Source organism: Colletotrichum jinshuiense, chromosome 10 (assembly GCF_051148585.1).
Source record: "Colletotrichum jinshuiense chromosome 10, complete sequence".
In the NCBI taxonomy this organism is placed as follows: Eukaryota; Fungi; Ascomycota; class Sordariomycetes; order Glomerellales; family Glomerellaceae; genus Colletotrichum; species Colletotrichum jinshuiense.
This window is the reverse complement of record NC_139303.1, coordinates 1,937,407-1,964,536: the sequence shown is the minus strand read 5'-3', so window position 1 is coordinate 1,964,536 and position 27,130 is coordinate 1,937,407. Positions and strand designations below refer to the sequence as shown.

The 27,130-nt window shown below is 54.9% G+C and overlaps 11 protein-coding genes across 11 annotated transcripts; 7 read left to right on the top strand and 4 right to left on the bottom strand.

Moving 5' to 3' along the window:
* Nucleotides 1-836: 836 nt before the first annotated feature.
* Nucleotides 837-3,584, top strand: EsH8_X_000483 (uncharacterized protein; the record flags this gene model as incomplete). Its single annotated transcript, XM_083274571.1, has 10 exons — nucleotides 837-940; nucleotides 1,110-1,155; nucleotides 1,235-1,385; nucleotides 1,445-1,649; nucleotides 1,711-2,272; nucleotides 2,327-2,365; nucleotides 2,421-2,489; nucleotides 2,538-2,797; nucleotides 2,846-3,459; nucleotides 3,532-3,584. 10 exons carry the CDS (start codon nucleotides 837-839, stop codon nucleotides 3,582-3,584), a joined length of 2,103 nt encoding a protein of 700 aa, XP_083119963.1.
* Nucleotides 3,585-4,049: 465 nt separating this feature from the next.
* Nucleotides 4,050-5,713, top strand: EsH8_X_000482 (O-acetylhomoserine aminocarboxypropyltransferase/cysteine synthase family protein; the record flags this gene model as incomplete). The annotated part of the gene is made up of 4 exons (XM_083274570.1): nucleotides 4,050-4,084; nucleotides 4,141-4,256; nucleotides 4,328-5,247; nucleotides 5,339-5,713. The coding sequence occupies 4 exons, from the start codon at nucleotides 4,050-4,052 to the stop codon at nucleotides 5,711-5,713; spliced, it is 1,446 nt and encodes a 481-aa protein (XP_083119962.1).
* Nucleotides 5,714-6,703: 990 nt separating this feature from the next.
* On the top strand, nucleotides 6,704-6,937 carry EsH8_X_000481 (uncharacterized protein; the record flags this gene model as incomplete). The annotated part of the gene is made up of 1 exon (XM_083274569.1): nucleotides 6,704-6,937. One exon carries the CDS (start codon nucleotides 6,704-6,706, stop codon nucleotides 6,935-6,937), a length of 234 nt encoding a protein of 77 aa, XP_083119961.1.
* A 1,045-nt stretch (nucleotides 6,938-7,982) lies between these two features.
* Nucleotides 7,983-9,034, top strand: EsH8_X_000480 (Protoglobin-domain-containing protein; the record flags this gene model as incomplete). The annotated part of the gene is made up of 3 exons (XM_083274568.1): nucleotides 7,983-8,085; nucleotides 8,206-8,476; nucleotides 8,548-9,034. 3 exons carry the CDS (start codon nucleotides 7,983-7,985, stop codon nucleotides 9,032-9,034), a joined length of 861 nt encoding a protein of 286 aa, XP_083119960.1.
* Nucleotides 9,035-9,791: 757 nt separating this feature from the next.
* EsH8_X_000479 (uncharacterized protein) lies at nucleotides 9,792-10,937 on the bottom strand (the record flags this gene model as incomplete). The annotated part of the gene is made up of 1 exon (XM_083274567.1): nucleotides 9,792-10,937. The coding sequence occupies one exon, from the start codon at nucleotides 10,935-10,937 to the stop codon at nucleotides 9,792-9,794; it is 1,146 nt and encodes a 381-aa protein (XP_083119959.1).
* Nucleotides 10,938-12,191: 1,254 nt separating this feature from the next.
* EsH8_X_000478 (uncharacterized protein) lies at nucleotides 12,192-14,790 on the bottom strand (the record flags this gene model as incomplete). The annotated part of the gene is made up of 5 exons (XM_083274566.1): nucleotides 12,192-12,225; nucleotides 12,273-13,214; nucleotides 13,456-13,648; nucleotides 13,699-14,252; nucleotides 14,357-14,790. The coding sequence occupies 5 exons, from the start codon at nucleotides 14,788-14,790 to the stop codon at nucleotides 12,192-12,194; spliced, it is 2,157 nt and encodes a 718-aa protein (XP_083119958.1).
* A 2,670-nt stretch (nucleotides 14,791-17,460) lies between these two features.
* On the top strand, nucleotides 17,461-18,300 carry EsH8_X_000477 (uncharacterized protein; the record flags this gene model as incomplete). The annotated part of the gene is made up of 1 exon (XM_083274565.1): nucleotides 17,461-18,300. The coding sequence occupies one exon, from the start codon at nucleotides 17,461-17,463 to the stop codon at nucleotides 18,298-18,300; it is 840 nt and encodes a 279-aa protein (XP_083119957.1).
* A 751-nt stretch (nucleotides 18,301-19,051) lies between these two features.
* Nucleotides 19,052-21,230, bottom strand: EsH8_X_000476 (ABC1 kinase family protein; the record flags this gene model as incomplete). The annotated part of the gene is made up of 3 exons (XM_083274564.1): nucleotides 19,052-19,096; nucleotides 19,151-20,623; nucleotides 20,679-21,230. 3 exons carry the CDS (start codon nucleotides 21,228-21,230, stop codon nucleotides 19,052-19,054), a joined length of 2,070 nt encoding a protein of 689 aa, XP_083119956.1.
* Nucleotides 21,231-21,837: 607 nt separating this feature from the next.
* EsH8_X_000475 (holocytochrome c synthase CYC3) lies at nucleotides 21,838-23,045 on the top strand (the record flags this gene model as incomplete). Its single annotated transcript, XM_083274563.1, has 3 exons — nucleotides 21,838-21,924; nucleotides 21,981-22,720; nucleotides 22,778-23,045. 3 exons carry the CDS (start codon nucleotides 21,838-21,840, stop codon nucleotides 23,043-23,045), a joined length of 1,095 nt encoding a protein of 364 aa, XP_083119955.1.
* A 378-nt stretch (nucleotides 23,046-23,423) lies between these two features.
* On the bottom strand, nucleotides 23,424-24,073 carry EsH8_X_000474 (uncharacterized protein; the record flags this gene model as incomplete). Its single annotated transcript, XM_083274562.1, has 2 exons — nucleotides 23,424-23,941; nucleotides 24,022-24,073. The coding sequence occupies 2 exons, from the start codon at nucleotides 24,071-24,073 to the stop codon at nucleotides 23,424-23,426; spliced, it is 570 nt and encodes a 189-aa protein (XP_083119954.1).
* Nucleotides 24,074-26,123: 2,050 nt separating this feature from the next.
* On the top strand, nucleotides 26,124-26,897 carry EsH8_X_000473 (uncharacterized protein; the record flags this gene model as incomplete). Its single annotated transcript, XM_083274561.1, has 2 exons — nucleotides 26,124-26,335; nucleotides 26,429-26,897. The coding sequence occupies 2 exons, from the start codon at nucleotides 26,124-26,126 to the stop codon at nucleotides 26,895-26,897; spliced, it is 681 nt and encodes a 226-aa protein (XP_083119953.1).
* Between the last annotated feature and the right edge of the window lie 233 nt (nucleotides 26,898-27,130).

The window sequence follows — 27,130 nt, the reverse complement described above, 5'->3', positions numbered from 1 at the left end:
CGAGCCTGGAGGAGAGAAGGAGGGTGGGGAGGGTCAGGGAAAACGAGCAAGAAAAAAAAGAGGAAAAGGAAAAAAGAGGGACGGCCAGGAACAAATCCCTCGAATAATTACTCGTCGCTCGCTCCCGTCCCAGCCCTGCCGCGATCGAACGATCCGCCTTTTGTTCTCGCCCCCCCCACTCTTCTCTTTGTCTGCCAGACTGTCGCCCGGGTCGTGTCGCCCTCCCATTACAAATCCCACCCAGTCGCCGCATTTTGCCCCTCCACATGCCCAAGTAAAGCACCTGCATTTGTATCGCCAGCACCTGGGCCAGCACCTGGTCCAGCTCCAGCTCCAGCTCCAGCATCAGCATCAGCATCAGCACCGCCACCAGCACCGCGCCCCCAACCGCGAGTGCGAGAGCGATTCCGATTCAGATTCAAGCCCCCCGCCACCCCTCGCCACTGCCCGCCGCGCACCAGCAGCCGTCAACACGTCCCTCAGCATTGGCTGCTCAATCTCCGGCTCTGGCCCATTGCTGCTGCTAATCATCCACCACGCCTCCCTCTCGTCGTCCATCCATCCCGCTCACTCCAATTTATTACGTTTCCTCCCGGCGTCACTGGGCACATCCGCGCCGTACTAGACCAGACGTCGCTCTCAACCCACCACAGCAGATCAGACCCAGAGACCAGACTTGCATCCCTCCGCCGCCCGCTCCGTGTGTGTCATTGCCCGATCGGCCCGGGAGGCTTGCTGGCTGGCCTCGTCTTTCGCCCCCCCGCTGCCGTCCGTCTCTTACCAACACGGCTGACACCACTCCATCTTGTCTGCCCGCCATATCTTTCCCCTCGGCCATGAGCACCATGACAGAAGCCGTAGCGCCCCCCGTCCCCGTCCCGGCTTCCGCAGCCAAGAAGAAGTTTGCGACTCCTCCCGTCAAGATCGCCTGTCTCGCTTGGTATGTCTTAGTAACCTTCCTCCTTCCTTCGTTCCTTCGTTCCTTCGACTGCACCATTCGCCATATGCCCGCCTCGGCGGGTCATATCGTGCATTGGCCCAAGTCGTCCCCTATCACGCCAAGCTCACCTCCCGGTCGAGGTATGATGTTGTAGCTCACTTTTGGACAGTCGAGCTTCACGAACACGATGCGATGGATCGACTCCATGTGCTAGTGTAAGCATTTTGTCCCGGCTCCGAGACAATGGCGTCGACGCCCTTGTACCCGCGAGACATCGCGGCTGACGTAATGTAGTGCAAAGGTAGAGGACGCGAATGCGTCTACAAGCCCAGCAGGAGAGGCGGCGCTCGTGTGAGGCGGAAGCCGCGCCCTGTCGACGAGCTCGCCCAGCAGGCGTTGGCCTTCAACGGCGAGATGCCGCCCGACGAGGTCGCCCAGCAAGATCGTGAGTCATTCATTGCCTGTGAATTTTGTGTCGGGAGACCACGCTGATTGTCTGCTCAGCCATTGATGTGCAAAACTACATCGATCCGGGTGCCGGCTTGAAGCAGCTGCAGGACTTCTTCCAGGACAGCGATTTCATCTTCGACACGCTGTTCATGTCAGGCGTGCCAGGAAGCACAAGCGGTGAGAGTGCTTCCGAAAACTCTTTCAGCTTTCCGACACCTCCGGTCCCCGTCGCCAGGACGTACAAGAGTGACCAAGCCATGTAAGTGTCGTCGCCGCTATTGGCGCCTTCTTTTCTTGCTATGTGCTCATGGCCCTAATAGCCTCGATGCCTATTACATCTTCATCCACCCGTTTTTCCCGATTCTCCCCCCGCCTGCTGGCCTGCCCATGGACCAGGCCGTGCCGCATTTCCAAAACGACACAGATGGTTTCCAGGATGAATACCAGCCATCAACGCCCATCAGCCTGGCCATTTCTGCCATCCTCGCCCTGGTCCCATGTTCCAACGACACCAACCATCTAAACAAGGAGTCCGTCGTCTTCCGCCGGAGATATGCACAGTACTTGGCACAATGCGCCATCGAGAGCATTGAGATCGAGTCCGAAATACCCGATTCCTCAATCGAGCCACCGAAAGCCCTGAATGAGTCCCCGGACGACTTTCCCAGGCAGCAATTCCATCCCGCTGTGCCGACAGAACTGGAGACTATCATTGCCCTGGACATTCTCAGTGTGTACGAGTATGCGCAACGGGGCAACTTGAAGAAGATGCAGTCCAGGGCAGGCCAGGCGCTAGTTTCCGCCATGTCTTTATCGTTGCATACCTGCACCGACGACAACGATCCCTTCGCCGAGACCAAGCGCAGGGTTTGGTGGATGACGGTGCGGCCCCTGATACTCCCACTGAAGTTATCTTCGCTAACGGTGATGTCGTAGTACATCTGTGTCTGTCAAGGATCCATCGTTAGCAATACGGTATGCACTCTATTCCATTTTCATCCTCCCGAAGAAGAAAGCTGACAACGCCGAGGAGCCCACCTTTTCTGTATTCACTCCTAGTTACACGTCGAAGTACCCTGTGGTACAGTCAGACCCTGACGTAGGTAGCATGGCCAGCCAATGATCGCAGAGATTAACTGCCTTTTAGGCCTTTGCCGTGTATATCCAAGCCCAGCAAGCGATCCTTTCGGCCACTCAGTTCGTCATCGAGCTCAATAAGGCGGTCAAATCCGGCAGTGACATGACACGCATCTACACACGGATGAAGGAGATGGAGCAGTATCTCGAGCCCCTCAACGCAGTCGCCGACTCGTGGATACTGCAGTCGACGACGACGACGCCGCTTGATCCTACCGAAGAGGTTGTTTCCCGCTCCCTCAGGTGCATGGCTCGAATCAAGCTGAACAGGCAAGTAAATCCTTCCGGGCCAGGGGCCCCGATGCTGACCGTAGTTAGTGCTCGAATCAAGTTACACCGATACTGCGCCTTCTTTGACATGCCCGTGTTCTCCGGAAAGCACTGTGACCTCAAGTCCAAATCCGACGACGACAGCAACATGCAGCTACGAACGTGGCCTTCGTGCTCATGCAGCTCCATGGTGACCCTGCCGTCACCGCCGGTGGCTGGATCGAACGGATCCACGACCCCGCCTGGAAAGAGGTCGCCTCACTCGGAACATTCGCCCAATGGAAATTCCCCCTCCTCGTTCCCATTTAGCAGCCATCAGTCGGCCAAGATCTGCCTCAAGGCAGCTATCAACATTGCCCAGTCGTTTGACGATCTTCCGTACCCCAACCCGTATGGCCAGCTGTGCCCTGCCCCCTGTTACCTGTCACCCACATCGACAATCGTTTGCCCGAGGACCATGCCTTCCTTCGCTTGCTGCGCCATGCAGTGTGCCTACGCCCTGCTAATGGTCAATCACAAGACAAAGGCCATGTACCCAGAGAACGCATTGGCCACACCGATGGTGGAGAGCCTCCTCATGCGCCTGCAGACGGGTCTGGCATCAATCTCCGCGACGCTGGAGAATTATGCCACTGCATTTGAAGCGCTCGGCGGGATGCGCGGTAAGAAACCCCTCAATATTGGTACCTCGGTTGTTGATGCGTCGCATTACGCATGCTAATGTCCTGCTGCAGACCAAATCCGGAGTGTTATCGAGCCCAACATGATGTTTGAAAGCCCGGTCTAGAAATGGCCCGATCTGCAGTGCTACCTCCAGTATTCTCCAGTATTCTCCAGTCTTATCCCGTCTCTCTGCAGCTTACCTGCAGGCCAACCGCAGGTTGGATCTCGCGGCGTTTGACGGCCAACCGTTGGGATCTGAATGCTGGCTCTCGGTGGAGCCTCGGGGACGCGGGCAGAAAGGGGGGTTTGCGGGGTTTGCTCACTTATCAGCAAAGACCGGAGGAATCGATCAACTCCGTTCCTGCAACATGACCGCTATCTGTGCACCGGTCTGGAAGGAATCGAACGATTGAAACGAACTTGATGGGGTTTCTTCACGGGCGTTTGGGAGCATTTAAGATTTGCGTCTGCCGTGATGGATGCTACGAGTTGGAGCGACAGTTTCAACAGCTTTGGAGTTGGATTAGGAACAAGACCGCGACTTTAGAATACCACCCCCCTCAAACCAATTTTTTTTCACCCGTTCAAAATGCCCGTCTCTGGATCTCTGAGCAACGTGGACTGGTGAGAAGCCCGATCGGCTTTTGATCTCTTCACGAGCTGACACATTGACCAATTAGGGAACCGAGCTTTGAGACGCTTGCGGTTCATGGTGGCCAGGAGCCCGACCCGGTCAATGGCTCGAGGGCCGTACCTCTGTACCAAACAGCTGCTTACAACTTTACCGACGCCGCTGGTCCGTTTCCCACCAGCCCTTTGATGGCCCAGTATAGACCGAAAAGACTCCCTGACTGACACGGAATGTAGATGGCGCCAGCAAGTTTGCATGGAGCAAGGATGGATATGTCTACACGCGCATGGGCAACCCGACCAACACCGTCTTCGAGTCGCGAATGGCCATGCTCGAAGGCGGCGTCGGTGCCGTCGCCGCATCCTCCGGCCACGCCGCCCAGTTCATGGCTCTGACGCAGTGCTGCGACCCCGGCCACAACTTCGTCAGCACCAGCTGGCTGTACGGCGGCACCTACAACCAGTTCCGGGTGTACATGAAGAAGTTCAAGATCGACGTCAAGTGGGTGGTTGGCAACGAGCCCGCCGACATCGACGCGGCCATTGACGAGAACACGCGGTGCGTCTACATCGAGACCATCAGCAACCCGAAGCACAGCGTCCCGGACATCAAGGCCATCGCGGACGTGGCGCACAAGCACGGCATCCCCCTTATCGTTGACAACACCTTTGGCATGGGCGGGTACCTGTGCCAGCCCATCAGGCAAGGCGCCGACATCGTGACCCACTCGGCCACCAAGTGGATCGGGGGCCACGGCACCTCGATGGGCGGTATCGTCATCGACGGCGGCCACTTTGACTGGAGCGCGTCGGGCAAGTTCCCGGGCTTCACTGAGCCGGCCGACGGGTACCACGGCCTGAAGTTCTGGGACACGTACGGGTACAAGGCGCTCTCGGCCAAGGTGCGGATGGACAGCATGCGCGACCTCGGGCCATGCCTGAGCCCCTTCAACGCCTGGCTCTTCCTCCAGGGCCTCGAGACGCTTGCCCTCAGGGGCCAGAGACACACGGAGAACACGCAGAAGCTGGCCGAGTGGCTCGAGGCGCACCCCAGCGTCAACTGGGTGCTCTACCCGGGCCTCAAGTCGCACCCCGACTATGAGTACACCAAGAAGGTGTTCACCAACGGCGCCGGTGGCGTGCTGACCTTTGGCGTGGTAAGTAGCATCCCCCCTTTCCCCCCTTGAGAGCTGTGCATAGGCGGTGTGTGAGAGAAGTCAGTCAGCTAAGACCCCGTTTGTGTTCCAGGCCGGAAACATTGACCAAATCCGCTCCGTCGTCGACAACCTCAAGCTCTGCTCGCACCTGGCCAACGTCGGCGACGCCAAGACGCTCATCATCCACCCGTGGGTGACGACGCACCAGCAGCTTCCGGACGAGGAGAAGATCAAGGGCGGCGTGACGCCAGACCTGATCCGTGTGTCGGTGGGCATCGAGGGTTTCGAGGACATCCAGAGGGACTTTGAGCAGGCGTTCGTGGCGGCCGGGCTGCCCGCGGCTACCAAGACGGGCGGGGACCCGTTCGCGACGGCGCTGAATCTCGTCTCGGGCGGGTTCATGGGGAAGAAGTCGACGGGCGCGCCGCGACCGGGGACCGATGGGACTGTCACTGTTGAGGCATAGTGATGCGGAGGAACACAAGCCCCCTATAGAGGCGAGCGCCAGAGCGGGGGGGGGGGGGGGGGGGGGGGATGGCGTGCGGGTGTGGGGTGTATGGTTTATCTAGATCCAGCAGTAGAGACTAGAAATCATGGCGGCGGGCCTTTTGTCTTTTACTGAAGAATATAGTAGATTCGAGTGCCGCAGAAAGATCCGGAATAGGACAAGTAAACATGCCGAGTTCCCGGGGCGGGAGTGACATCGTATGAGCCAGGTAGTAACCCCCCTTCCCCCACGCGTCTCGTCCAAAGTGAGCCCAGGATCTAGGGTACATACTTGGGGGGGAGAGGAACTATCTATGCCAATGTGGGACAGTTCCGGGAACGTGGGAGGGAAGGGGGTGGGCTCGATCTGGTGCTACCTTGCCGAGATCCAGCTCTGGCGGGGGGCAGGCCATCATGCCAGGTCATGGCGGGGATGCTTCCTGTTTACCAGAACAGTAGTGATTTATGAGTGTACATAACACCTTTGCGCTGATCATGGACGATGACATCGGCGGTGCCTCGCCGTGCGGGAGTCCAGAAACCCCTTCCTATTCTTCAGCAGTGGCTTTGACTGAATGGTGTAGAAAGGGGGGCGTTTATTCCATCCTCCTGGGAGGGGTCTAGTAATTCACTTGTTTTCTTTTACGTTCACACCACAGAAAGAGCTACATGTGGCTTGTCTTTCCATATTGTCATGGTTCCACGACCGGCGCGGGGTGTCCCGCCACCAACCAACAAACACAGATCATACGCCATCGCAGTTGATTACATCATCAGAGGAGCCCAAAAGCAGCCCGTCACCATTCAATGTCGACGACGCTTCGTACATTTCACCATTAAGCTCTGATTCATGTACAACACCGCGGGCTTGACCACAATCACATCTGCCACTTTCAAAAGGCTGGGGAGATTGGGCCCGAACACGAAAGCGCAATCATCATCAAACAGACAAACGACCACCCATCTGAGGATGCCCGGCTGCTTCCCGCCGCCGCACATGCTGCGCGCCATCATGAATAGCGAGGCGGCCACGCCCGAGCAGCGGGAGCAGGCTCGGAAGACGCTGGAAGCCAACCAGAAGCTCCAGGACAGCTACGCTCGGAGCATGGAGAAGGGAGTTGAGGAGCAAAATCGCCGAGACGAGGACGCTGGCGACGCCGGTGCCGGAAAGTCGGATGGAGAGGGCGGGAAGGGCCGTTTGTGAGGCCGAGAGGTAGTTCAAAAAGTGAGATTGGGGGAAAAAACCCAAACATCCAGTATGCAAGAAGTGGAAAATGCATTTCTTTGAGCAAAGGTTCCGAATGTGGCTTTTCTTCTTGTTCCTCTTTTTTCCTCTCTAACCCGTGCCGAAACACAATGGCGGGATTTGGCAGATGCATGCACGAGCGATCCAAACATGATGTGATGTGCAGGGAAACCAACCGGCCATGACCACGACCCCCTGGGAATAGGCGTGTATGTCAGCCCGAGAGCCCTGCCATTTCCAGCGGATCCGCGCCGGCGCGCCTAGATCTCAGCCCAGCCCACACCTGCGCAACAGCACCACTTCAGGCCGCAGCCTCCAGGAATCATCCGACAATTCGGAAATCGCCCTGGCGTTCGGGCGTTTACGGCCCTCACGGGGTGGCAGCAGGACCACAGGCCATGTACGGTTTCGGCATCTTGCGGCGGCCCAGGCCCCCTGCCCTTCCGATCTCTCCATGACAGGGCCTCATGCACACTATTTCGTCTCATTCCATCCCCCTCCCCACTAAATGCAATCCCCCCGCAGTGGACGATGCCCCCCGGTCCGGGTACCCAGTGGTGTGGCGCGACTCTCTCTCGCGCAAACGACATCAGACCACCATCAGTCGGTTCCTCAGCCCGTCGACGACGAGCAACACCAGACGCCAGAAATCGGCTCACTCGATTCCTCTCGGCGCATGATGACGCAGGGCCGGGTTCTGGCCGCCCTCCCGGGAACCGGCGGCGGAACCTCCATTGAAATATCGCGGGGTCCCTTTTTCCCCTGGTTTGGTCTGAAGAAGGTGCTTTGCTGTAGGGAACCATTCACATCTCGAGCATTACTCATTACCCACCCAACGACCGCCGCAACGAAACCGACGACATTGATATAACTGCCTGTTTTGATCGTTCTCGAGGGCAAGGCCTACATTGACGACGACGGCCAAGAAATCAGTATACTTGATCAACTGGGACTGAATATATCCTCTCATCCACACAGAGACCAAAAGTCGCAAACCGCCAAAATGGGTCTCCTGAGGCACATGAACCACATCGACCGCGAGGAGCTGTACACAGACCTCGAGGCCCGCATTCGCTACCTGCACAGCTTCCTCGACTTCAGCAGCAGTACGTGCACCCCTCTGACAGCATCCTTCCAGGATGCCATCTTGGCCCCCTCTCCTCCTCCTCCCTAACCCCTACTCCCTTTCTCGGTACGCCGGAACCAGCTGACAAGACGCCGTCCAGAGGACATCGAGGCCCTCATCTCGGGCGCGAAATACGTCAAGGCCCTGATCCCCGCCGTCGTCAACATCGTCTACCACAAGCTGCTGCAGTACGACATCACCGCCCGCGCCTTCACCACCCGCTCCACCAGCTTCGAGGGCCCCATGGACGAGATCCCCGACGACAACTCGCCCCAGATCCTGCACCGCAAGATGTTCCTCCGCGCCTACCTCGCCAAGCTGTGCTCCGACCCGAGCAAGATGGAGTTTTGGGAGTACCTCGACAAGGTCGGGTAAGTCCCCCCCCCCCTTTTCATCACCCCACAACCACCGAATCCCAGAAATACTGACACGGCACGAACAGGATGATGCACGTCGGCCTCGGCCGCAAACACCCCCTGCACATCGAGTACATCCACCTCGGCGCCTGCCTCTCCTTCATCCAGGACATCATGACCGAGGCCATCCTCTCCCACCCGCGCCTGCCCATGCAGCGCAAGGTCGCCCTCGTCAAGGCCCTCGGCAAGGTCATCTGGATCCAGAACGACCTCATGGCCAAGTGGCACGTCCGCGACGGCGCCGAGTTCCGGCGCGACGGCGAGGAGCCCGACATCGAGGAGGAGGGCTACCTGCACGGCCGCAAGATCCTAGAGAGCGAGTCCGACGAGGAGACCGTCGCCGGCGGGCCAAAGTCGCCGTCACGGCTGCCGCGGCCCAACAGCGCCGGCGGCGGCGGCGTCTGTCCGTTTACGGGCATCGTGGCGGGCGTCGACGGGTTGAAGGTTTCTGACGGGCAGGCCGCGGAGAGGAAGAAGGACGAGGGAGCGCAAAGGGTTGAGGCTTCCGCATAGATTTGGAGCGAACTGGGGAGGGCGATTTTCTGCATATGAAGGGCTGGGCTGGACTGGGCTGCATGGGTTCGGAATGGCGTTTGGGGTTTTATATCAACGTGACTCGGCTCAAAATTGATGACTATTTTTTTACTGTTACCTTTGGTCTTGATCGTGTACTCGCCACATGCTGCTGGGAGCTATCATATCGTCACACGAAGTTGCAGAAGAGCTGAGAAAGGTTTTCGATCCTCCAAATCAGAGGGGGCTATCTGCCGTGTCAACGCCTCATGCTATACTACAGGATGTCGTGAATGCATACAAGAAAATCCGTTCCCGACAACGAAATCCGAGGAAGTGATATTGGGCTGGTTTCTTCCACAGCTCCTTTGCCTGATGCTACCCCTGCCCATGACGAATCAATACCCCAAAAGCCTTGTTTTCCTCGTTTCTTCCATAATATCGACGTGTCTCTCTAACCCTAGAAGATGGGAATCTTTTACAGACCTCTTCAGTAGAGCTTCCCTTTTGACGCCTCCATATCACCCTCTCGTATCCCTCGCCAGCTTCATGGTGTTGAGCTGACATCTTAAATACGACGTCGGTTCGCAGACTGCGCAAAATTTGATGTAATACCCAAGCAGGGCCAACTACATGTATCCCAGGCATGTCGATGATCCTTTTGTCAACGGCTCGCTTTCTGCCAAATCATGTCTGTGGGACTGTTGAAGCAAATATCCCTGTCCGGTTGCGCGATCTGATTTGCAAATTTGAATAACTAAGCCCTTTCATTCGAAGACTCAGCCTTGATCGCTTTATATCGGCGTTGACTTCGTCTGGAGGGGGAACCCCTGGCTTGCAGAGCTTGCTCATACCTCGCGGAGCTGAAGTGTATGTTGACGTTGCGGTACTGCTCCTTTCCGCGCAGGTAGCCGACCTCCCGTTTCATATCTTTACTCCGAGGTGTGGAAGGGGACCCAGTGCCGGAGCCTATATCTTTCCTCTCCATGAGCTGGTCTTGCAGCTGGCGAGGAGTGGTGCTCTTGTTTTTTTCGCCACGTTGCAGGTCCTCAATGGTCGCCTTTTGGTTTTGGATTTGGTTTTCTTGAATCGCGTTCTTCATGAGCAAGCTGATTCGTTCCGCATCATAGTTGGCGCGCATAGCATTCTTCTCCTCATCAAAGCTGGTGCACATGGCATTCATCTCCTCCTCAAACCTGGCGCGCATGGTTTCCATCTCCTCTTGTAGGTTGCGGGCGGCAGCTGTAACTTCCATCTTCCCAGCCTTGTACTTTGCCTTGCGCTGCTCCAGCTGCTGAACTGACATGCGCAGCTTCTTGACGATGTGAGAGTCCTCGATCTCTTCTTCAGTTACCTCGGGTCTCTTTCTCTTCTTTGACAGCTTGGTAGTCATCTCTTGCAGTTGTCGTCGAAGCTCGATAACCTCTTGGCCGTATGACTGCTGAATGATGGAAAGCCGAGTGTTGTCCCACGACCTGTGCCCTCGACGCACTTGGTATGGGCCATCGCATTCAACTTTGCAACAGTGTAGATTCGAGCGGCCATCGCTTGTAACTTTGAACCAAGCCAGGTCACCACCCTCGACGACCTTGTCCGCTCTGTCATTGCCGTGTATGTCACATGAGCGCGTGATTATCCACCCATTGCGTTTGCTTCCATTCTTCTGCCGCGCGATAACGCATATGGAAATGATGTCGAAAATGGTATCGCCCGAGCGGGTGGTGTCGATGACATATCTCCAATCGTCCTTCATAGGTCGAAACGTGATTCCTCCGCCGCTGTATAGCGCGAGAAGAATATTGAGTTCCTGCATGCTCTGCGCAGGAAACTGGTAATCCGCGGCGAGCTCCACGATGACAGGCTCCCACTTCATCCAGCATTCTTCGGTGACGTGGATCGGCATGGTGAATACGCTGAGTCAGCGGGTCGTAGCTGGATGAGGATGTGTAAAGGAGAATCGAGCCCAGGAATTGGGATTGAGGAGAAGAAAATGATGAGAAAGAGAAAAAAAAAGGGTGGGATGGGGGAGGGTTTGCGAATAATCCAAGTCGGGTTTGTCCTCGGGGAAGGTGCATTGGAAGAGGTGTGGATGCCAGCAAATGCGGCAGGCGCAATGAAAATGAGTGCAGGAAGGGAAATTGCGAGTGACATCAACACGGCGCAGATTTCTTTGACCGGCCAGAGAAGAAAATTGTAAACTTGAGATGGGGCCTAACGGTGGTTTTCAAAGAGGGTTTTGCCGAGGTGCCTGATGAATGGTAAGGTAAGTAAGGGGAGCGGCTGTTCCTGGTGAAGTGATGAACAGGAAACAAGGCTTCACTTGGACCCCGGAAAGAAGATCAGAGTCACCGCTGCAGCTAGAAATTGATCGAATGCAGCAGATACACGACGCTGGCTCGGATTTCAAAGAGCAACAACACTACTCACCATCTTTCACAGGCTCATTTGCCTTCCTACTGAAACAGCGGCTGACAGTGACCATATATGGCAATGACTAAAAGGTTCCGCCAGTACAGGCAAACATGCCTGCTGCTGTCTGTCATCATTGCTGAAAGAGACCACACAGGCTGTGCTCCGCAACTTATGCCAATTGTTCAACCGTGCCGTCAAAATCTCGGTGTGAGCTTTCAAGTGTCTTGAAGTTTATCGGGCTACATGTCCTATACTTTAGACAGCCGGCCCAGCTACACTGGTCGCGGCTTGCCGTAAGCTTTCTAAGCCCGAATCCGTATTGTCTGTATGTAAGCTCTGTAGAGATCGATAAAGAGCTTCCCTATTAATACCTTGCCATCTGCAACGTTCTGTTTCAGCCATTACCAAGCTGAAATGTCTCCTGTTGATACTTGCGCCGCGGTCGATGAACAACTTCATGATGGGAATCCAGTTATTCCATCCATCTTCAACGTTGCGACTCCCCATACAGCAACAAACTAGCATTGCTGCCATGAAAACGTCCCAAACAGTTGTTCCTTCGTCCTTGAACTGGAAGTTGACTTCTGCATCTCGTTGGAGAAGACATGCTACCATGTCTAATTTGGGAGGCAGTATAAAAGTCGCATCGAGCAGGAGTGGCCACCAGAGGTGACCGTCTGGTCGCGTAGCACCTACATCGGCCGCTTTGGTGAGCCTTGTGATCAATTTCTTGGCCCAAGACCGTTTACTCTCTCTGAATCTCCCAACAGTCTGCGAATCTGTTCGCAGCACCAAGCAGCCAGGCGTAGCTTTGACCTTGACGTACTCAGATACACCTTTGTGTACTGCCAGTGACAAAAATGAGAATCCATAGTAATGCTCCAGCCAGGGACTAAGGTTGTCAACGCCCGAGACCATTTGGTAGAACTCTTCAAGGCGATCATTTCTAAACTTCTGTTCCGTCGTTTTTTGTAGATCATTCAATAACGTAATCATGCTGGACAGATTCTCTTTCTCGACCAGTGCAGCTTCTTCCAAACAATGGGCAGCATACTTGACGATACGAGACCGGGGGTTGGATGTTGTTTTAACGAGGGCAAGATTCGCAGAGCAGAGACGAATATGGCAATCGAAAGTTTCCGCAGCCGCCCTAAGCTTGGCGCCCACGGCCGGGCTTTCGACGAAATCCTTGACACTCCGGTGAAGGTATTGTACTATTTGCCAAGTCCCAGAGTCGTCTGACGAATCGATCGAGGCAATCTCGAGCAGGCCTTTGCATCGACTATTAATTCTGCGTCGTATAGTCTCCGTACGACTCGAAATAGCTTGTTGCGTGTATGTCTCAAGAGGCAGTTTGAGGGCGAAATCACGGTCATCCTCGTCAGCGAAGGAGAGCAGAACGGGAGACGGCGGCTCATCGCAGGCCTCCAGAATTTTGAAGTACTGGGCCGCGTGCTCAAAATAGAACGGGTCCAAGGTGTCAAGAATGGCGCTGTACAATCTCTCCAGATCTGGTGGTAGGAGATCGAGACGCTTCTTCATATCTGACATTCTGTCATCGTGGCCCATGCCTGTAAGAAGCGATCTGACCACCAGATTGACCCACAAGAAAACCCCAGAGGACTTTTTAGTGATGTCTTCAATGAGATTTCCTGCATACCTGGGCTCTCTCTCCATTAAGCGACGGAATCCAGTATCATTCTCGAACTGTTCAGTAACAAATGCCTTGATATCCCGGAAGGTGAGATCCTCCAGTTTGAGGCTCGGTCTGTGCTGAAAGTCATCTTCGAATACAATCCAAGGTCGACTGGAAACGCAGAGTTTGACATTTGGTAGAGAAATTAAGTCTTTGAACACCTTTAGCAGATTCTCAGGTGCTCCTGAAAACTCATCAAGTCCATCCACGAAGAGGCAGATGTTGTAATCTACCTGAGCGGCTTTCATGGTGCTATTGAGCCACTTCCGTAATTCATCTTCTGGAAGCCGATGGATTGGATCGTTGAACAGACACATGGACTCCCAGTGAATCGGGGATACTTGGGGTATTACTTCGGGGCATCTCCTCAAGATCTGGTGGATCAGGGACATGTAAAGACCTCTCGGTGAAGCGGCCATTGCCGTTCCTGATGCCCAAAAGTAAAACGATGCTATAATCAGGGGGCGTGGCTTGGCCCATTGAATCAGGTAGCGGTGGCACTGCGCCTTTGAGTCGTTCGGAAAAGATGGGCGTCCTTGGATAAGTGTATCATTACCAAGTTCCCCGGAATCAGATATGAATTTCATCAAAGTTGATTTCCCGGAGCCTGCCTTTCCAGTCACCCAGTAGAGTGGCTCATCGGACTTGAGCCACTCTCTTAAGTCGGACCATTTTCGACCATCTTCTTGAGGAGAATTATCATCGAAGACCCAGCGCAAGGTCTTCTCGTGAGCGTTTACGATTCCAGAACGACGACTGTCCATGCCTGGATGGTAGAAGCTGTTCAAGAACTCGGCCTCGAGCTCCTCTTTTCGAACGCGAGGGATGTTGAAAACAGGGCAACTCCTTTTTGCGATGTACTCGCCTCCTTTATCTGGGCCTGTGATGTGTCGCAGCATGCCATTGCGTAATGATTTCGCACTGAGCTGTCGCTCCATAGCATCGGCATCGAGATTTCGTGTGACAAAGTCAATCACCGCATCGCCGGGTGCATCCCAGGAAATTTCGCCTCCAGAAAATTGCCGGCTCAAGATGCCAGTGTTGTCCTGCACTATCCCCAATTTCTGTAGAATGAGCTCCTGTTGCTCTGCAGACCTCATCGCATAGTCTCTAGGTTGCTTGAGTCAGAATTTGGTCCCAAAAAGATGAGGAAAGCCACAGAATTAAGGAAACTGGGTTGACCTGAAGTTCCCAGCCGCTAGTCAAAGACATACCGTAGAGAATTAAGGAGAGCTACATTCAGACTTTCGCTCAACGTGGTGACTTGGGCCTTCAAGTCGTCGATCGTCTTCTGGTTCCATGTCGCTTTGAACGCTGTGACGATGGCGCCCCATCTGGTTCTTTCGTCTCTGAACCCGATGCTGTCCAAGGATTTCAGTATCTCGGAGCATTTCTCGGTACAGGAGTCAGACACTTTGACAACTTGTTGATACCGTGTCGAGAGCGTCATGCGTTCTGCCTGAGAAATCTGGAGCTGCCCCGAGGCGGCTTGAAGATTGGCCACGGCATTGCGAAGATCTCTCAAGTCATTAGGTACGGTGCCTCCAGAGCGGTGGATTTCCAAGCCCTTGTCGAAGACTTTCTTTGCGAACTCGACGAACTGAAGCACGTTCGCTGCGAGAGAAAATGCCGCCACAGCCTCAGCCATGTTGCACAATATTGTGTGGTGATCAACTATCAAATCAAGAAATAAACAATTGAGGGAATTGATGTAAGATGACAAGCGATCATGCAGAATCTGCAGGCTCTTTGCTTATTACTCCCTAACCCAAGATAAGGGATCTGCATCAGCAGCAGGCAGCGAGAGTGTGTCTGACATCATTTTCAGCTGTGGCTGTGTTCACGCCCTTCGCTCCGTCAATCATCAAATTTTCTGGCAAGGCTGCGAGCCTTCCAGTCTTCATTTTCGTTTAGGTCCGAATTATTTCCAGAACGCGGAGAAGCAGATATGTTTAGTACTTCACAAATTATAATCAAGCCTCCTAATGTCAACCCTCCCGCCCCAAAGTCCCTCCGCAGCACACCTACCATCACCATACTGTTACGAGCCAAAGCCCGGTTGGTCAGTTCCACCCTTGCCCAAGCGACTCTGCAAGGGATACTTATCAGCTGCCGGCAACCCATCACTAGCCAACAAACAGCTTGGATGAGGCGCTGTATTCACTACCAAGCGGAGGGAGAAAGATTGTATGCCGTTGGTGGAGTCCGTGGTCTCAACTGCTGGCGTGTGCCGTTGCAAGGTTCTATGGGAGATATAGAAATACAACACCATGGGTACTTCTATGCAGAAGACTGTCAACCGCAAATATTCATAGAGCATCCTGATTTATTGTGTTATTGTCTCATTTTATTCTTTGTCGCACTTGTCCAGTTTTATACTGCCTCAATGTTTGATTTTATTCCTCCACGACGTCATGGCGCAATTGCCCGCCCAGCTTTACGCAGTCCACATCTTCTACGAGATCCAGAACGGTAGACAAAAGGACTTTGGCACTATGTTTTCGTGTTAAAGGGTAGGGGTGGGATATCATGTCAGCTACTTTGGCTATCCTGCCACCCAAGTGTGGCTTGTTTGCAGCCCGACTCTGGCACCGGACTGTCGCTGGAAAATAGGAGACATATTCTCTTGGTGCAATTTGAAGTGAAATTTAAGATTGGTTCACCGTGCTGTCTGCTCGCTGGCATTGTCTAGCAACATTAGTATAGGGTGATTCTATCCCCACATAAGAAAAGTTTCGTTATTAGTAAACCGAATTATGCTTAAGAATTCTCGCAATGTGAATGAATTATTAGTAACACAGCCATTTTGACGTCCACGTTTAACTCTGTAGCCTGCAGCTATTGAAGTTTGTCACTTAACTGGTAGTACCAGGACCTCGGCTGGCAGGAATGAACTCAGTGTTGATGCAAGGTTTTACTTCTGCATGGCAACCAATGCGAATGTAGGTGGCCGTCAATATGTATATATACGTGGCCCAATTCCGTCTCTTGGATTTACATGCCAGAATCTGAACGTGCTGATAGTTCTGTGCCGTTTTTTGCCGAAGCAATCGAACAGTCCGTCAAAATGAAACTTGTACCACGTCTCGCAATATTCTTTGCATTCGTCCTCTCAGCCCTTGCTGGCCCAAGCGCCATCCCATGGAACGACCTTCCGGCATGCGTCCGCAACTGCATTCACAGCAACAGACAACACGTGCAAATAAGATTCCCCGAGCACTTGTACTATTGGTGCGAGGAGACTGGCCCATCTCGCCTCAAGCACCACGGCAGGTGGGATGAGTTTGGAAGACGATTCGACAAGTGCAAGGTCGCCAGCTGCATAACAGTGGACGAGTGGTATGACGCGGCACAGTGGCAATGGGACAACTGCGGGAGGAAATATGAAACGGGTGATACCATGGGTTGGTTCAACAACTGGAGGGAGTCGACGTGGTGGCCTAACATGGGGGTCAAAAGGCCAGCAACTGGGGAGGGGTGGATTGAAGGCGTTGGTGGAGGTTGAAGGTGCAGAATACAAGGTTGCCCATAAGGAGCCCCGTCCCCCCTCTTTTCCAAAAAGGACATAGAGAGCCCCCGCCGATGCTTACCCAGTTCCAGCTCTCATGGTGACTTACCACACTTGCACTATGTAACAGTCTAATGTCAAGCCAGAGCCTTTCTCGTCTGCTCCATTATCAGATCGGGATCCCTTCTCGGCTGCTCCTTCGAGCTGGGTTGGATGACCACCGGTGAATATCCTAGAGATCTAACTTCTCATCGAAGACTCATGGGGTATTGCGTCGTCAGGCATGGCTCGCCCAAACTCAGCTTGCTTTACTACGGGCTGAGCCCCATCCTAAAAGCAACATCTATACCTAGCCTTTTCACTGTTAGGACTGAGGGGTTGCTGCTTCTGCCTAGGCAGGCTCGACGCGAGGGTGAGTTGGCTCGGGTCTGCATGAGCTGAAGTTGAACTTGTCAGATTGAAGAGGGGCAATGTGCGCTAGTGTCTTGGAACACGCCCAGCTACTGTGCTGTATATCATAATGGGAAGGTCTTTTCCGGCTATACTGATATGTAAGGGGTTTTCTGCACGGCCCACATGCGGCCTTAAGAGGTTCCACCTGCGTAACCAACTTTGGCCAGCTCAACAAGACACCTTGTCCCCAACGAGCTCACAGCGTATTCGTCACTAGTACCCCTAGTCAAAAGCTATACAAATTATAAATAAGCTGCTTATTTATATACTGCTCAAGTATTGCGCCATACTTTCCCCCGAGATACAATATCTAACCTATAGGAGAAAAGTCTTCTTAACTCACTTCCGTCATCCACCATGTCGACAACTTTAGTCCCATCTAGTCCCATCGTCTTCTATGACATCGCCACGCGCCCCCCTGTAGAGAAGACATGCTGCTCGCCAAACCCCTGGAAAACCCGGCTGGCGCTCAACTTCAAAGGTGTTCCGTATACGACCAAATGGGTGGCCTTACCCGACATTCCAAAGGTCCGCAGCGGTCTCAAGGTGCCACCCTGTCGTAAGTTTGCCGACAACACCGACTTCTTCACCCTGCCCATCATCAACGACCCCGCCACCAACTCGTTGGTCGGCGACTCCTTCGACATCGCGCTCTACCTGCAGGAGACGTACCCGGGCTCGGGCGCGGGCGAGCTCTTCCCCCCTCAGAAGCTGGACTACGTCTTCACGCACGAACACGCAATTCTCGTGCCGCTCTCGGAGCGCCACAAGTCCGACTTCCCCGAATACGCCACGTTCAACATGAACGTCGATGCGGCCTTCAGCACGCACGTACAGCTTACAGTTCAGGGCTTCCCGTTCGACCCGGCCACCGCCGAGGCCACCAAGGCGGAGTTCGTCAGGCGCGCGGGTGTTTCGTGCTTTGAGGACTTTGCGCTGGTTGGCGAGGCGCGAGAGAAGGTCAAGGATTCGTTCCGGGATACGCTGGGTGGCCTGGGAAAGCTCTTCTTACAGGACCCCAGTGGCCCCTTTCTTCTTGGCGCAAAGGCCAGCTATGCTGACATGATCGTCGGTGGGTGGCTGCGGATGATGGGCGCGACTCTACCGGACAGTGAATGGGAGGAGGTGAAAAGCTGGCATGGGGGCATTTTTGGGCGGCTGCATGATGCGTTGGAGACATATGCAGAGGTAAAATAGGGTGCTGGGTTCAACTCAACTGGGGTAAGTGAGAAGGATCCTTACTCGATGAAAAAGGAGATATAGTCAGAAATGTAGAGTTGTTAACGAGGAACGTTTGTTATGTTGATGAAAAGATGCAAGGAATAAGGCGGATATGCTACCAATAACACAGGACTGGCAATATCCCTAACTTTGCATGAGCAACCTAACACAAGACTTTCCTCCAAGAATTAAGAGCCTGAATATCGTGGCTACAGTGAGGAATATAATGGTGTAGGAACTGGCATTCAGCATCTTAGTGCATACTCTATTTGCCTTGGTAAGTCTCCAGATATGGGTAATTCGTTAAAATGTCTTAGCTCTATAACCTTAGTCTCTTGAGGAACGAGTTTTAGACTTCTGAAGTCTTGGCCAGACGATATGGTGCTGAGCAAAGAGGAATGAATAATGATCATGGGCTGTGCAGGATGAGTTAGGGTGAGCTTGATCTGAGCTTGAGCGGGCTTGAACGGGCTTGAATAGCTATGACAATTGGTAGGACTCTTGGTGCCCATATTGGGGTCATCAAACAGCTACTATCAAAATCACGAACTAGACAAGCATCGAGCCAAATCGATCCATGAATAGAAGAATTACCTTCTAACGTACATGGTATGAGAATATTAAATTGGCGTGTATTTGAGGCCTCTGCTCTATGAGTTGTATCTCTACCCCGCCACATCTAGAGCGCCGCCGCATGCATTCATTTATTCTTATTGTACAGTTTACATTACACGTTCGGTGAAAGGAGATCGTATTTAACACAACGCTCGACCTGTATATGTTTAGTTCACGCATTCCACATGATATTTGAGGGGGAGTTACTCACATCTTCGATGCTAGCCTGCAAGAACCGTCTGGTCTCCAGGCCCATCCACACCACCAGCATGCTAAAGTCGCCATGCTTCGCCATCTCGGCACCACTGTGTGCACTCAGCTGTCGGAGGATAGGGAGAGAGCTGCTAAGCAAGTCCATATCCGGATTCAAGCTGCGTCCGATACCCTCTAGGAGCAGGATGCTGATGACCACGTTGACAAAGTCGCCCTCCAACCTGACATGATGCCCGCGGACCATACCCAGCACCTCCTGGAGGATATCACCAATCTTGATGTTGCCCAGAGCCAGGGTCCGGCTCTTTACGCCGATGACAAGGTGCTGCATCTTGAGAGCAAATATCTCCTTGTCAAGCACGGCGTCGGGTTGACGGCAGCGTTCGCACATGAGGTTGCCCGCCTTGTAGCCGTCGAATTCGGCGACGGCGCGGAAGAGGTCGAGGAAGTTGTTGCGGTTCGTCTCATTGAGCTCCGTCACAAGACCTGTGTCGATGAAGATGAGCTGGGGGCGGAAACCCTCGTTGTCAATCTTCTGCAGCTCCGCCACCCAGGCAGCGGGGTCCTTTCTGTGACGGTAAGGTCGCAGCCTGGCCAGGACTTGCTCGGTGACGTCGTCCTGCTCTTCGGGGTGCTCCTTGCGGTGCCCTTTACGGAACTTCAAGTCGGGCTCGTGTGATTGGTAGAACCGCACCATGATGTTACCGGGATGCAGGTCGGCATGGACAAAGTTGTCGATGAGCAGCATGCGGAGGAAGGCGTCGAGACCCTCCGAGGCGATGTCATGCTGGAAGGTGCCGCCTCCATTCTCCATAAAATCGGCTAGCGGGATTCCCTGGGCGAACTCCTCGACAAGGACTTCGCGCGTTGTGAATTCGGTGTATGGGTAGGGGAACCAGGCGGTGCTGCGATCTTTGAAGTTCTTTCGGAACTTGGCGAGGTTGGCGGCCTCGATGCGGAGATCGAGCTGGAGCTTCATCATCTCGCCGAATTGCGCGACCTCGTCGGGAAGCGACAGCCACTCAATGGTGGGGATGGCGTTAAGAGCCGTTGCGAAGAAGTGCATTATGCGCAGGTCCCGCCGGACGGTCCGCTCCACGCGCGGGTGCAGCACCTTGACCGCGACGTAAGTCGACGGCACTCTCCGCGGCGTGCTCTTGAGCGCTGCATCGACGTTCTTGGCCACCTTCTGGCGGAGAGCTTTGGGCTCATCGGCGATGTCGGCGTCGCTCGGGGCTGCAAGGTCGGACTTTAGCTTGGCCTTGTAGACCTGCGCGATGGCGCCCACGCCAAGCGGCTTCACGTCGAACTCTTCAAAGATGTCGTCAAATGCGCGCCCGTCGAATGCGGCAGAGACGATTCGCTTGGTGTCGGAGAGGGAATGCGCCGGGGCGTTGGAGTGGAGTTTTGACATGATTTCGCACATTTCATTCGGGAAGATGTCGGAGCGTGATGCCGCCCATTGACCGAGCTGCGCCGTGTCAGTCACATCCAATTGAGGCACATAATCTCACAATCAATAATACCTTGATGAAGGCTGGCCCGGCCCATTCCATTGACTGGACCAAGAAGCCGTACCACCAGAGCGTGCCGGTCCTCTCGTTGTCGCGATCTGGTTGCCGCTTGCCGAGCCACATGGCAGGTACCGCAAAGATGACCGGAACGAAGATGACGACGAGGTGGAGGAATCGCACGCCGGTGCAAAGAGGTTCCCAGATGTAGACGTCCACCGCAATCTTCAAAGTGTGCCATGCCCGTGATATGCCGCTATCGTCCTCGGCGACTTTCTTCTTGATCTCAGCCCTGCTGGCTTCCAGCATCCGCTTCTCGCCCGTCTGGTCGGTTCCCCCATTATCCTGCACTGACATCTCGAAGAATGCCGCCGTCCCGAGTGCGCCTGCACCCGCGCCGCCTGCTCGGAGGGTGTACTTGGTATACCGGTTGCTCCGCCATGGCGGGCGTCTCGTCTGACTGCCTCGGAAGGCGCCTCTGAATGTGGAGTAGAAATGCGTGCCGTTCGCTGGCGCTCGGAAGCCCGGACGTGGACAAAACCGGCTCAGAACGAAGGCCAGTCTCATCTCGAGGGAGGGTTGGAGGGTGTAAAGCGAGAAGCCGGTGTCATGTTCTCAGTGTTGAAGAGCGGGAGGGGTTGTGATGTGTGAATCGGAGCTCGTCGAGAGAGCTGTCGCATGCAGAATCGCGGGACTAGGATCAAGCCTCAAGGGGGGCGCGCAGCAGCCAAAGGGGAGTTGGTGGTGACGTAGGGATTCGCTGTAAGCTGGCGGGGAATCCTCGGGAAATCATGTGCCAATCAATCAATGACACCCGCATATTTTTTTTCCCACGGACCAGCGCTGGGCGGCGAAGCAGCAGCGCCGTCAGCGCGGGCCAAAATCGGAAAGTGGTCGCGGGTCCGTCCGATGGCGACACCCAGCATATATGCCTGCAGATTTTTGGCGAGCCACTGCGGTCCCGTCCATTACTGAGCGCGAAGCCTGAAAGAATCCACCGCCGTCCAACTTCTTTATCCGCGATCCCTTATCGTCAAATCCACGCGCCCGCAAATCTTTTTCTTCTTCTCCAGCGACTGCCTCGCCCTTTCGTCACCCGCGCCCGCTATCTTCGTGTACAATACTTGCTTCTGCTTCTGCTTCTTGCGCTGTCTAATCTCTTCATCTGTACATCATGGGTTGGTTTTGGGCCGATGCTCCTGCGAATGCCGCCTCCGTGTCGCGTCCTCATGGCGGCGCACTCCCCGCCGGCACTCCTCCTGTATGTCCGCTCTTTCGTTGGATATCCGACTTTGACTTTGGCTAATACTCTCGAAGCCCGGCTGCCCGATGCACAACAAGACCCTCGATGCTCTGAACCCGAATGCAAAGCCCGCCTCTGCCGCGGCCGCGTCTCCTTCAGCATGCCCGGTTCCTCACGATAAACGCCAAGCTCCTCCTCCCTCAGCATGCCCGGTTCCCCATGATAAACGCGAGGCTCCCGCTCCTTCAGCATGCCCCGTCCCCCACGATCAGCGACACTCGACCCCCCCGTCAACATGTCCCGTGCCCCATGACCAGCCCAAGACCGAGTCAAAGGGTTTCCTTCAGCAGATAAACCCTCTGAACTACATGTTCAAGGAGATCTCCCAGGCCCCTGCTCAGGATCAATCCATGGCTCTGCCGACGGAGCGAGAGCCTTCGACGATACCCAGGGGTTCCGGTGACGGCAACTGGGAGTACCCCTCACCGCAGCAGATGTACAACGCGCTGTTGCGCAAGGGATACACCGACACCGACATCACGGCGGTCGAGTCCATGGTCTCGGTCCACAACTTCCTGAACGAGGGCGCCTGGGCCGAGATTGTCGGCTGGGAGGAGCGATTCGGCCAGGGCCTGTACAAGGGCTGGCAGGCGTGCAAGCGTGGAGAGGCGAACTCGGAGGACATGGTGCAGAGGCTCAAGGATGGATCGGAGGTGCTCCCCACCCTGAACCGGTTCCAGGGACGTCCCAAGGATATGACGCCCAAGGCGGTCATGTGGCAGGTTGCGGGATGGCTCTACCCGTCCAAGTTCGAGTATGTCCCTCTTTCAAATCTGTTGTCGTCTTTCTAGATGCTAACCCACCCGCCTAGGTCCGAGCCCCCCTTCGACCGACACGACTGGTACGTCTCACGCAGGGTCGGCGGCGTCGAGAAGGAGATCCGATACGTCATCGACTACTACTCCGGCGAGCCCGAACCCACCGGCGAACCCGTCTTCTACCTCGACGTCCGTCCAGCGGCAACTCCTCTCGGTGCAGCGGAGCGGCTGATCAGATGGGGCGGCGACGTGTGGTGGAGAGCTTCCGGCGCCGAAGTTCGCGAGCAGGAGAAGCTAGCAGCGAAGCAGTTGCAAAAGTAAAAGAAAAACACCAATAAAAGCGAAAACAACAAAACGAACTCAATCCCGAGGCCAAGCAGGCTTGCTTGCGGCGTGTACACTTGGAGGCCTGGTCTGTCTTTACGGGGGTCACTCACAGCGGCGTTTGAAATGATACGAGGGTTCGGTGCTTGGGAGACAAGAACAGGACGGCCTTCATCTCCTCTCTATCCCCTCCCACTTGTTTTAATAATTCATACGGCTTGTATAGTATGCCGAAAGGCGGCATGTATCACGTCTTCCAATGCCGAGACGAAACAGTTGAATAATGATTCAATTCACATTACTTCCCCCTACTAATGAACCCACTTCCCCTTTTTGATATCTTGAAAATACAATACTGCCATGCCCCGGAACGGCTTACGAGGTCTTGGCAGCCAGGGCGGTGACCTGGTCCAGCAGAGCCTTGCTCTCCTTGGGCGCGTTCTTGAGGACCTTGTCGCGCAGGTGGTCGACCTGCTGGCCGGCGGCGGCAGGCGGGTTGCCCTGGGCGGTCTGGATGCGCGAGACCTGCATGGCGAGGAAGAACTTGGGCACCTTGATGCCGAGGTTACCGCCGACGGAGCGGATGCCGGCCTCGGTGGCCAGGTACGTGTCGAGCTGGTTCTGGAAGGTGGCCAGGTCGTTGTTGGCGAGCGGCTCGGTGGTGGCGAACTTGTCGAGGGCGAAGGCGAGGGGGCTCTGGTTGGAGTCGGCAAAGTTGATGGAGGAGAACTTGATGCCGCCGGCGGTCACGTCGGGGACGCCCGAGATGGTCGTCTTAGAGCTGTCGCAGGTGATCTTGGGCTCGACGGTCGTGACGCTGTCGGAGACCTCCTGGGGGAGGACCGAGTTGCCAACGACGAAGCAGGCGTTTTGGCGCGGGGCGAGGCTGGGGGCTTGAAGGAGGGGAGTGTTAGTTCTTTCGATGTCTTTTACAAAATGGTATTATTCACGGATTTGCTTTGGGATGGCCTACCTGCGAGAGCGGCGCCGGCGCTGGCGGCAAGGACAATGAATGACAGCTGCATCTTTCTTTTAGGATTAAGAAGAAGACTTCTCGGGTAGTGGATGCCTTGAAGAAGGGAGGGGATGGAGGTCAAAAGCGAGAAGAGGCGAATGCGAACTGAATCGAGAAACGAAGCGAAAGCCTTTCCGGAAGGACTGAAAGAACGTGAGAACAGATTAATCGTACTGAGAAACAATAGCTACCAAAAACGTCAACGAGGCACGGGGGGGGACATGATCGCCTTTTAAGCATCGCATCACTCCCCAAGGCCTTGGCAAATAAGCATATGGGACGGAGCATCGGCCGGCCTCCTTGCAAGCGCGGATCGGTTGCCCCGGTCCAAGTCTAAACATCGCCAAAACCTGCTCTCCAGCTGGGCGCAACGCCGAATTCGATGCGGTTCTTCCCTGGGCGGGCCCTTTCCCCATCCCCCTCCCTCACCCTCCCCTTCCCTTGCCGAACCATCCCAAAGTTTGGACCAACTCCTGACTCCTGACCTATTGACCTTCCAATCACGGGATATCATGCTGGGATCCTGGGCCCGATCTTGCATGCTCGGATGATGGGTGCCGGGGGGGAGCGAGGGAGGACAGCGGTCTGAATAGGTTGGCAGAGTCTCAAGGAGTCCGAGCGAAGCGAGGACATTACCGCGGCGTTGCGGACTCGCTGTGCAGGTGGCAGACCAAAAAAATAATAATCACAAACCATAAAATAAGAGCCTCTTTGCAACAGAACCAGTCTCAAACGCTGGTCCGCCGTTGCTCGATGCGGTAAGGCTGTCCCTGGCGGCCTAGTTTTGAGCCGCAGGCGTTTTGGCTATTTTGTGGCGCCCCCGGGCCACCCATGTCCGTCCGAGAAGGGATGCCACCCCGGACGCATTGGGACGGACGGTTGGAACGGTCAATGGGCAATGGGACGGGCGAAGAGACGATGCGACGTGGTGGGGGGTTCACCTCTTGTCGCTTTGAGATCCGACGAGCCCCCTGGTCCCTGGTCCCCCTGCCTCGGTCCACCCCAGATGGTTTCAGGGCGTCGGGTCGCCCAATAGCAGCAGCGCCAGCGAGGATCGCAGGTGTTGCAGACTCGAAAATCTCGGGCGGGTGCGACGTCGTAGAAGGCTGTCTCCCTCCCCCCCGAGGTTTGGTTTGGGGGCTGTCACAGCATAGGCGGGGAGCTGTGTGCGGCATGGTTCGTTGAGTTCCCTTCGTCCTCGAAGAGGAGCAGGAGGCTTGTTGAAGGGGCTGCGAGGTGTCCTCGTGATGGCTTGGCTCGGGAATTTGGCCGAGGATGAGTTGATATTGACACACAGCCGACATATTGGCCTGCTTTGACGAAGAGTTTCCTTTGCACGCACCGTTAGAGGTGAGGGGGATTGGCTCTGCTTAGAGTTTGAGTTGCCGGTTCCCGCAAGCCAGTGAGCGAGCGAGGACTTTGAAAAAGAATTTCTCTGCCGTGAGTTGCCCGAAACAATACAAGATCATTATAATAAGAGCGAAAGTAGCATAAATTAACCCCCTGATCATATTGAGACAGCTCTCTCTCAGATGAAGCTCGTCGCGAGGCACTGGAGATCAGCATCCAGCTTCTTGGCGGTGAGTTACCAGCACATCCTCCGAAGATCAGTCAGCTGTGCCACGGCCGAGGCAATCGTGAAGATCTTAATCCTCAAAATATCACTAGTTGCCGATTGAGTTATGGGGCGCACAGCTCGATACTTCCAATTGCCTTTCATGTCCTACGGTTCATTCTCAATTCAACCACGAGGTAGTTGTTTTTTGGTTTACCATCTCCACTTGAACATGAACCTTCCAATTACTCCGGGGGGCTCTCTCTCCACTGCGCAACTCAATTGAGATGAGTCAGTCTTGGTATAGATGAACCAGAATGATGTCATCCGCGCTAACCTCATTTCACACGATAACCTCCACACGACTGAGAGCCACGAGCGTTTATAGACTGAGGTGGTGAGACCACAATTGAGGTACATTCTCACGACAATTGCCATTTGATCAGCGAACACCCAATCAACTATTCTCGTGTTTATTTACATCCCTCATAAAACCCTTTTCAATATGGGCGTGACGGAGTTTTCTTACTTCACCATCAAGCCGGGCAAGAGCTTCCCGGACGAGGAAGGCATCTATGACCGCGTCCTCAACCTTGCCGTCAGCCAACCCGGCTCCGGCAGCATCTACTATGGCAACTCAATCGAGAAGCCGGAACAGACCTGGTGCTTCCTCGACTGGGACTCCGTCGAAGATCACATGAAATACCGTGACACTGAGTAAGCGCCCCGCCCGGATGCAATACACCACTCATGAAGCGGTGAGTGAGTGGTTTCATGGCCAACATCGCTAACTCACCCCGTTCCCTAAAGAGACCATAAGCCCATCGGCGAAGCCCTGGGACAATACCTCGACTGGGACAAGGGCTACATCAAGCACGTCGCCACGAACCCGTGGCCGCCCACCATCCTGGAAGAGGCCCCCGTCGTCGAGGTGCTCACGCTCTTCTTCCCCGCGGACTTGGACGACGCCGCCAAAGAGGCCCTTGCGGCGCAGCTCGGGGAGTTCAAGACCAAGGCGCTTGACACGTCGCCCGACTTCAGAGGCATCAGCTACGGGTGGAGTGTTGAGAACGACGTGCCCATCACCGACGAGCCTGGCAAGACCGGCAACCTGCTGGCTGCATTCATCGGCTGGCCGAGCGTCGAGGCACACGTGGAATTCCGCGATACGCAGCCTTTCAAGGACAATATTGGTCTCTTGCGAAACATGAAGGACATTGTCAAGTCGGGTGTGTTCCATGTCAGCTGTAAGAGCAGGGCGCCTCCGGGTAAGCAGTAGGCGACAATGGTTCCACAGACTTGGACCATAAACAGCGGTTCATAATAAAATCGAAAGCTGATGAACATTCATAATACGCGCGCCTGCTGCGAATTCCTTCAACGTTGCCCGTTCTTACACACATTCAAACCCGCTGAGAACGCCCCCGCTGGTCGCTGAACCTTTCATCTTGAGGTGCAGATGTGTCACTCCTCGCTACGACAACCGATGATGTCTGTCTCTCTAATCGAGAT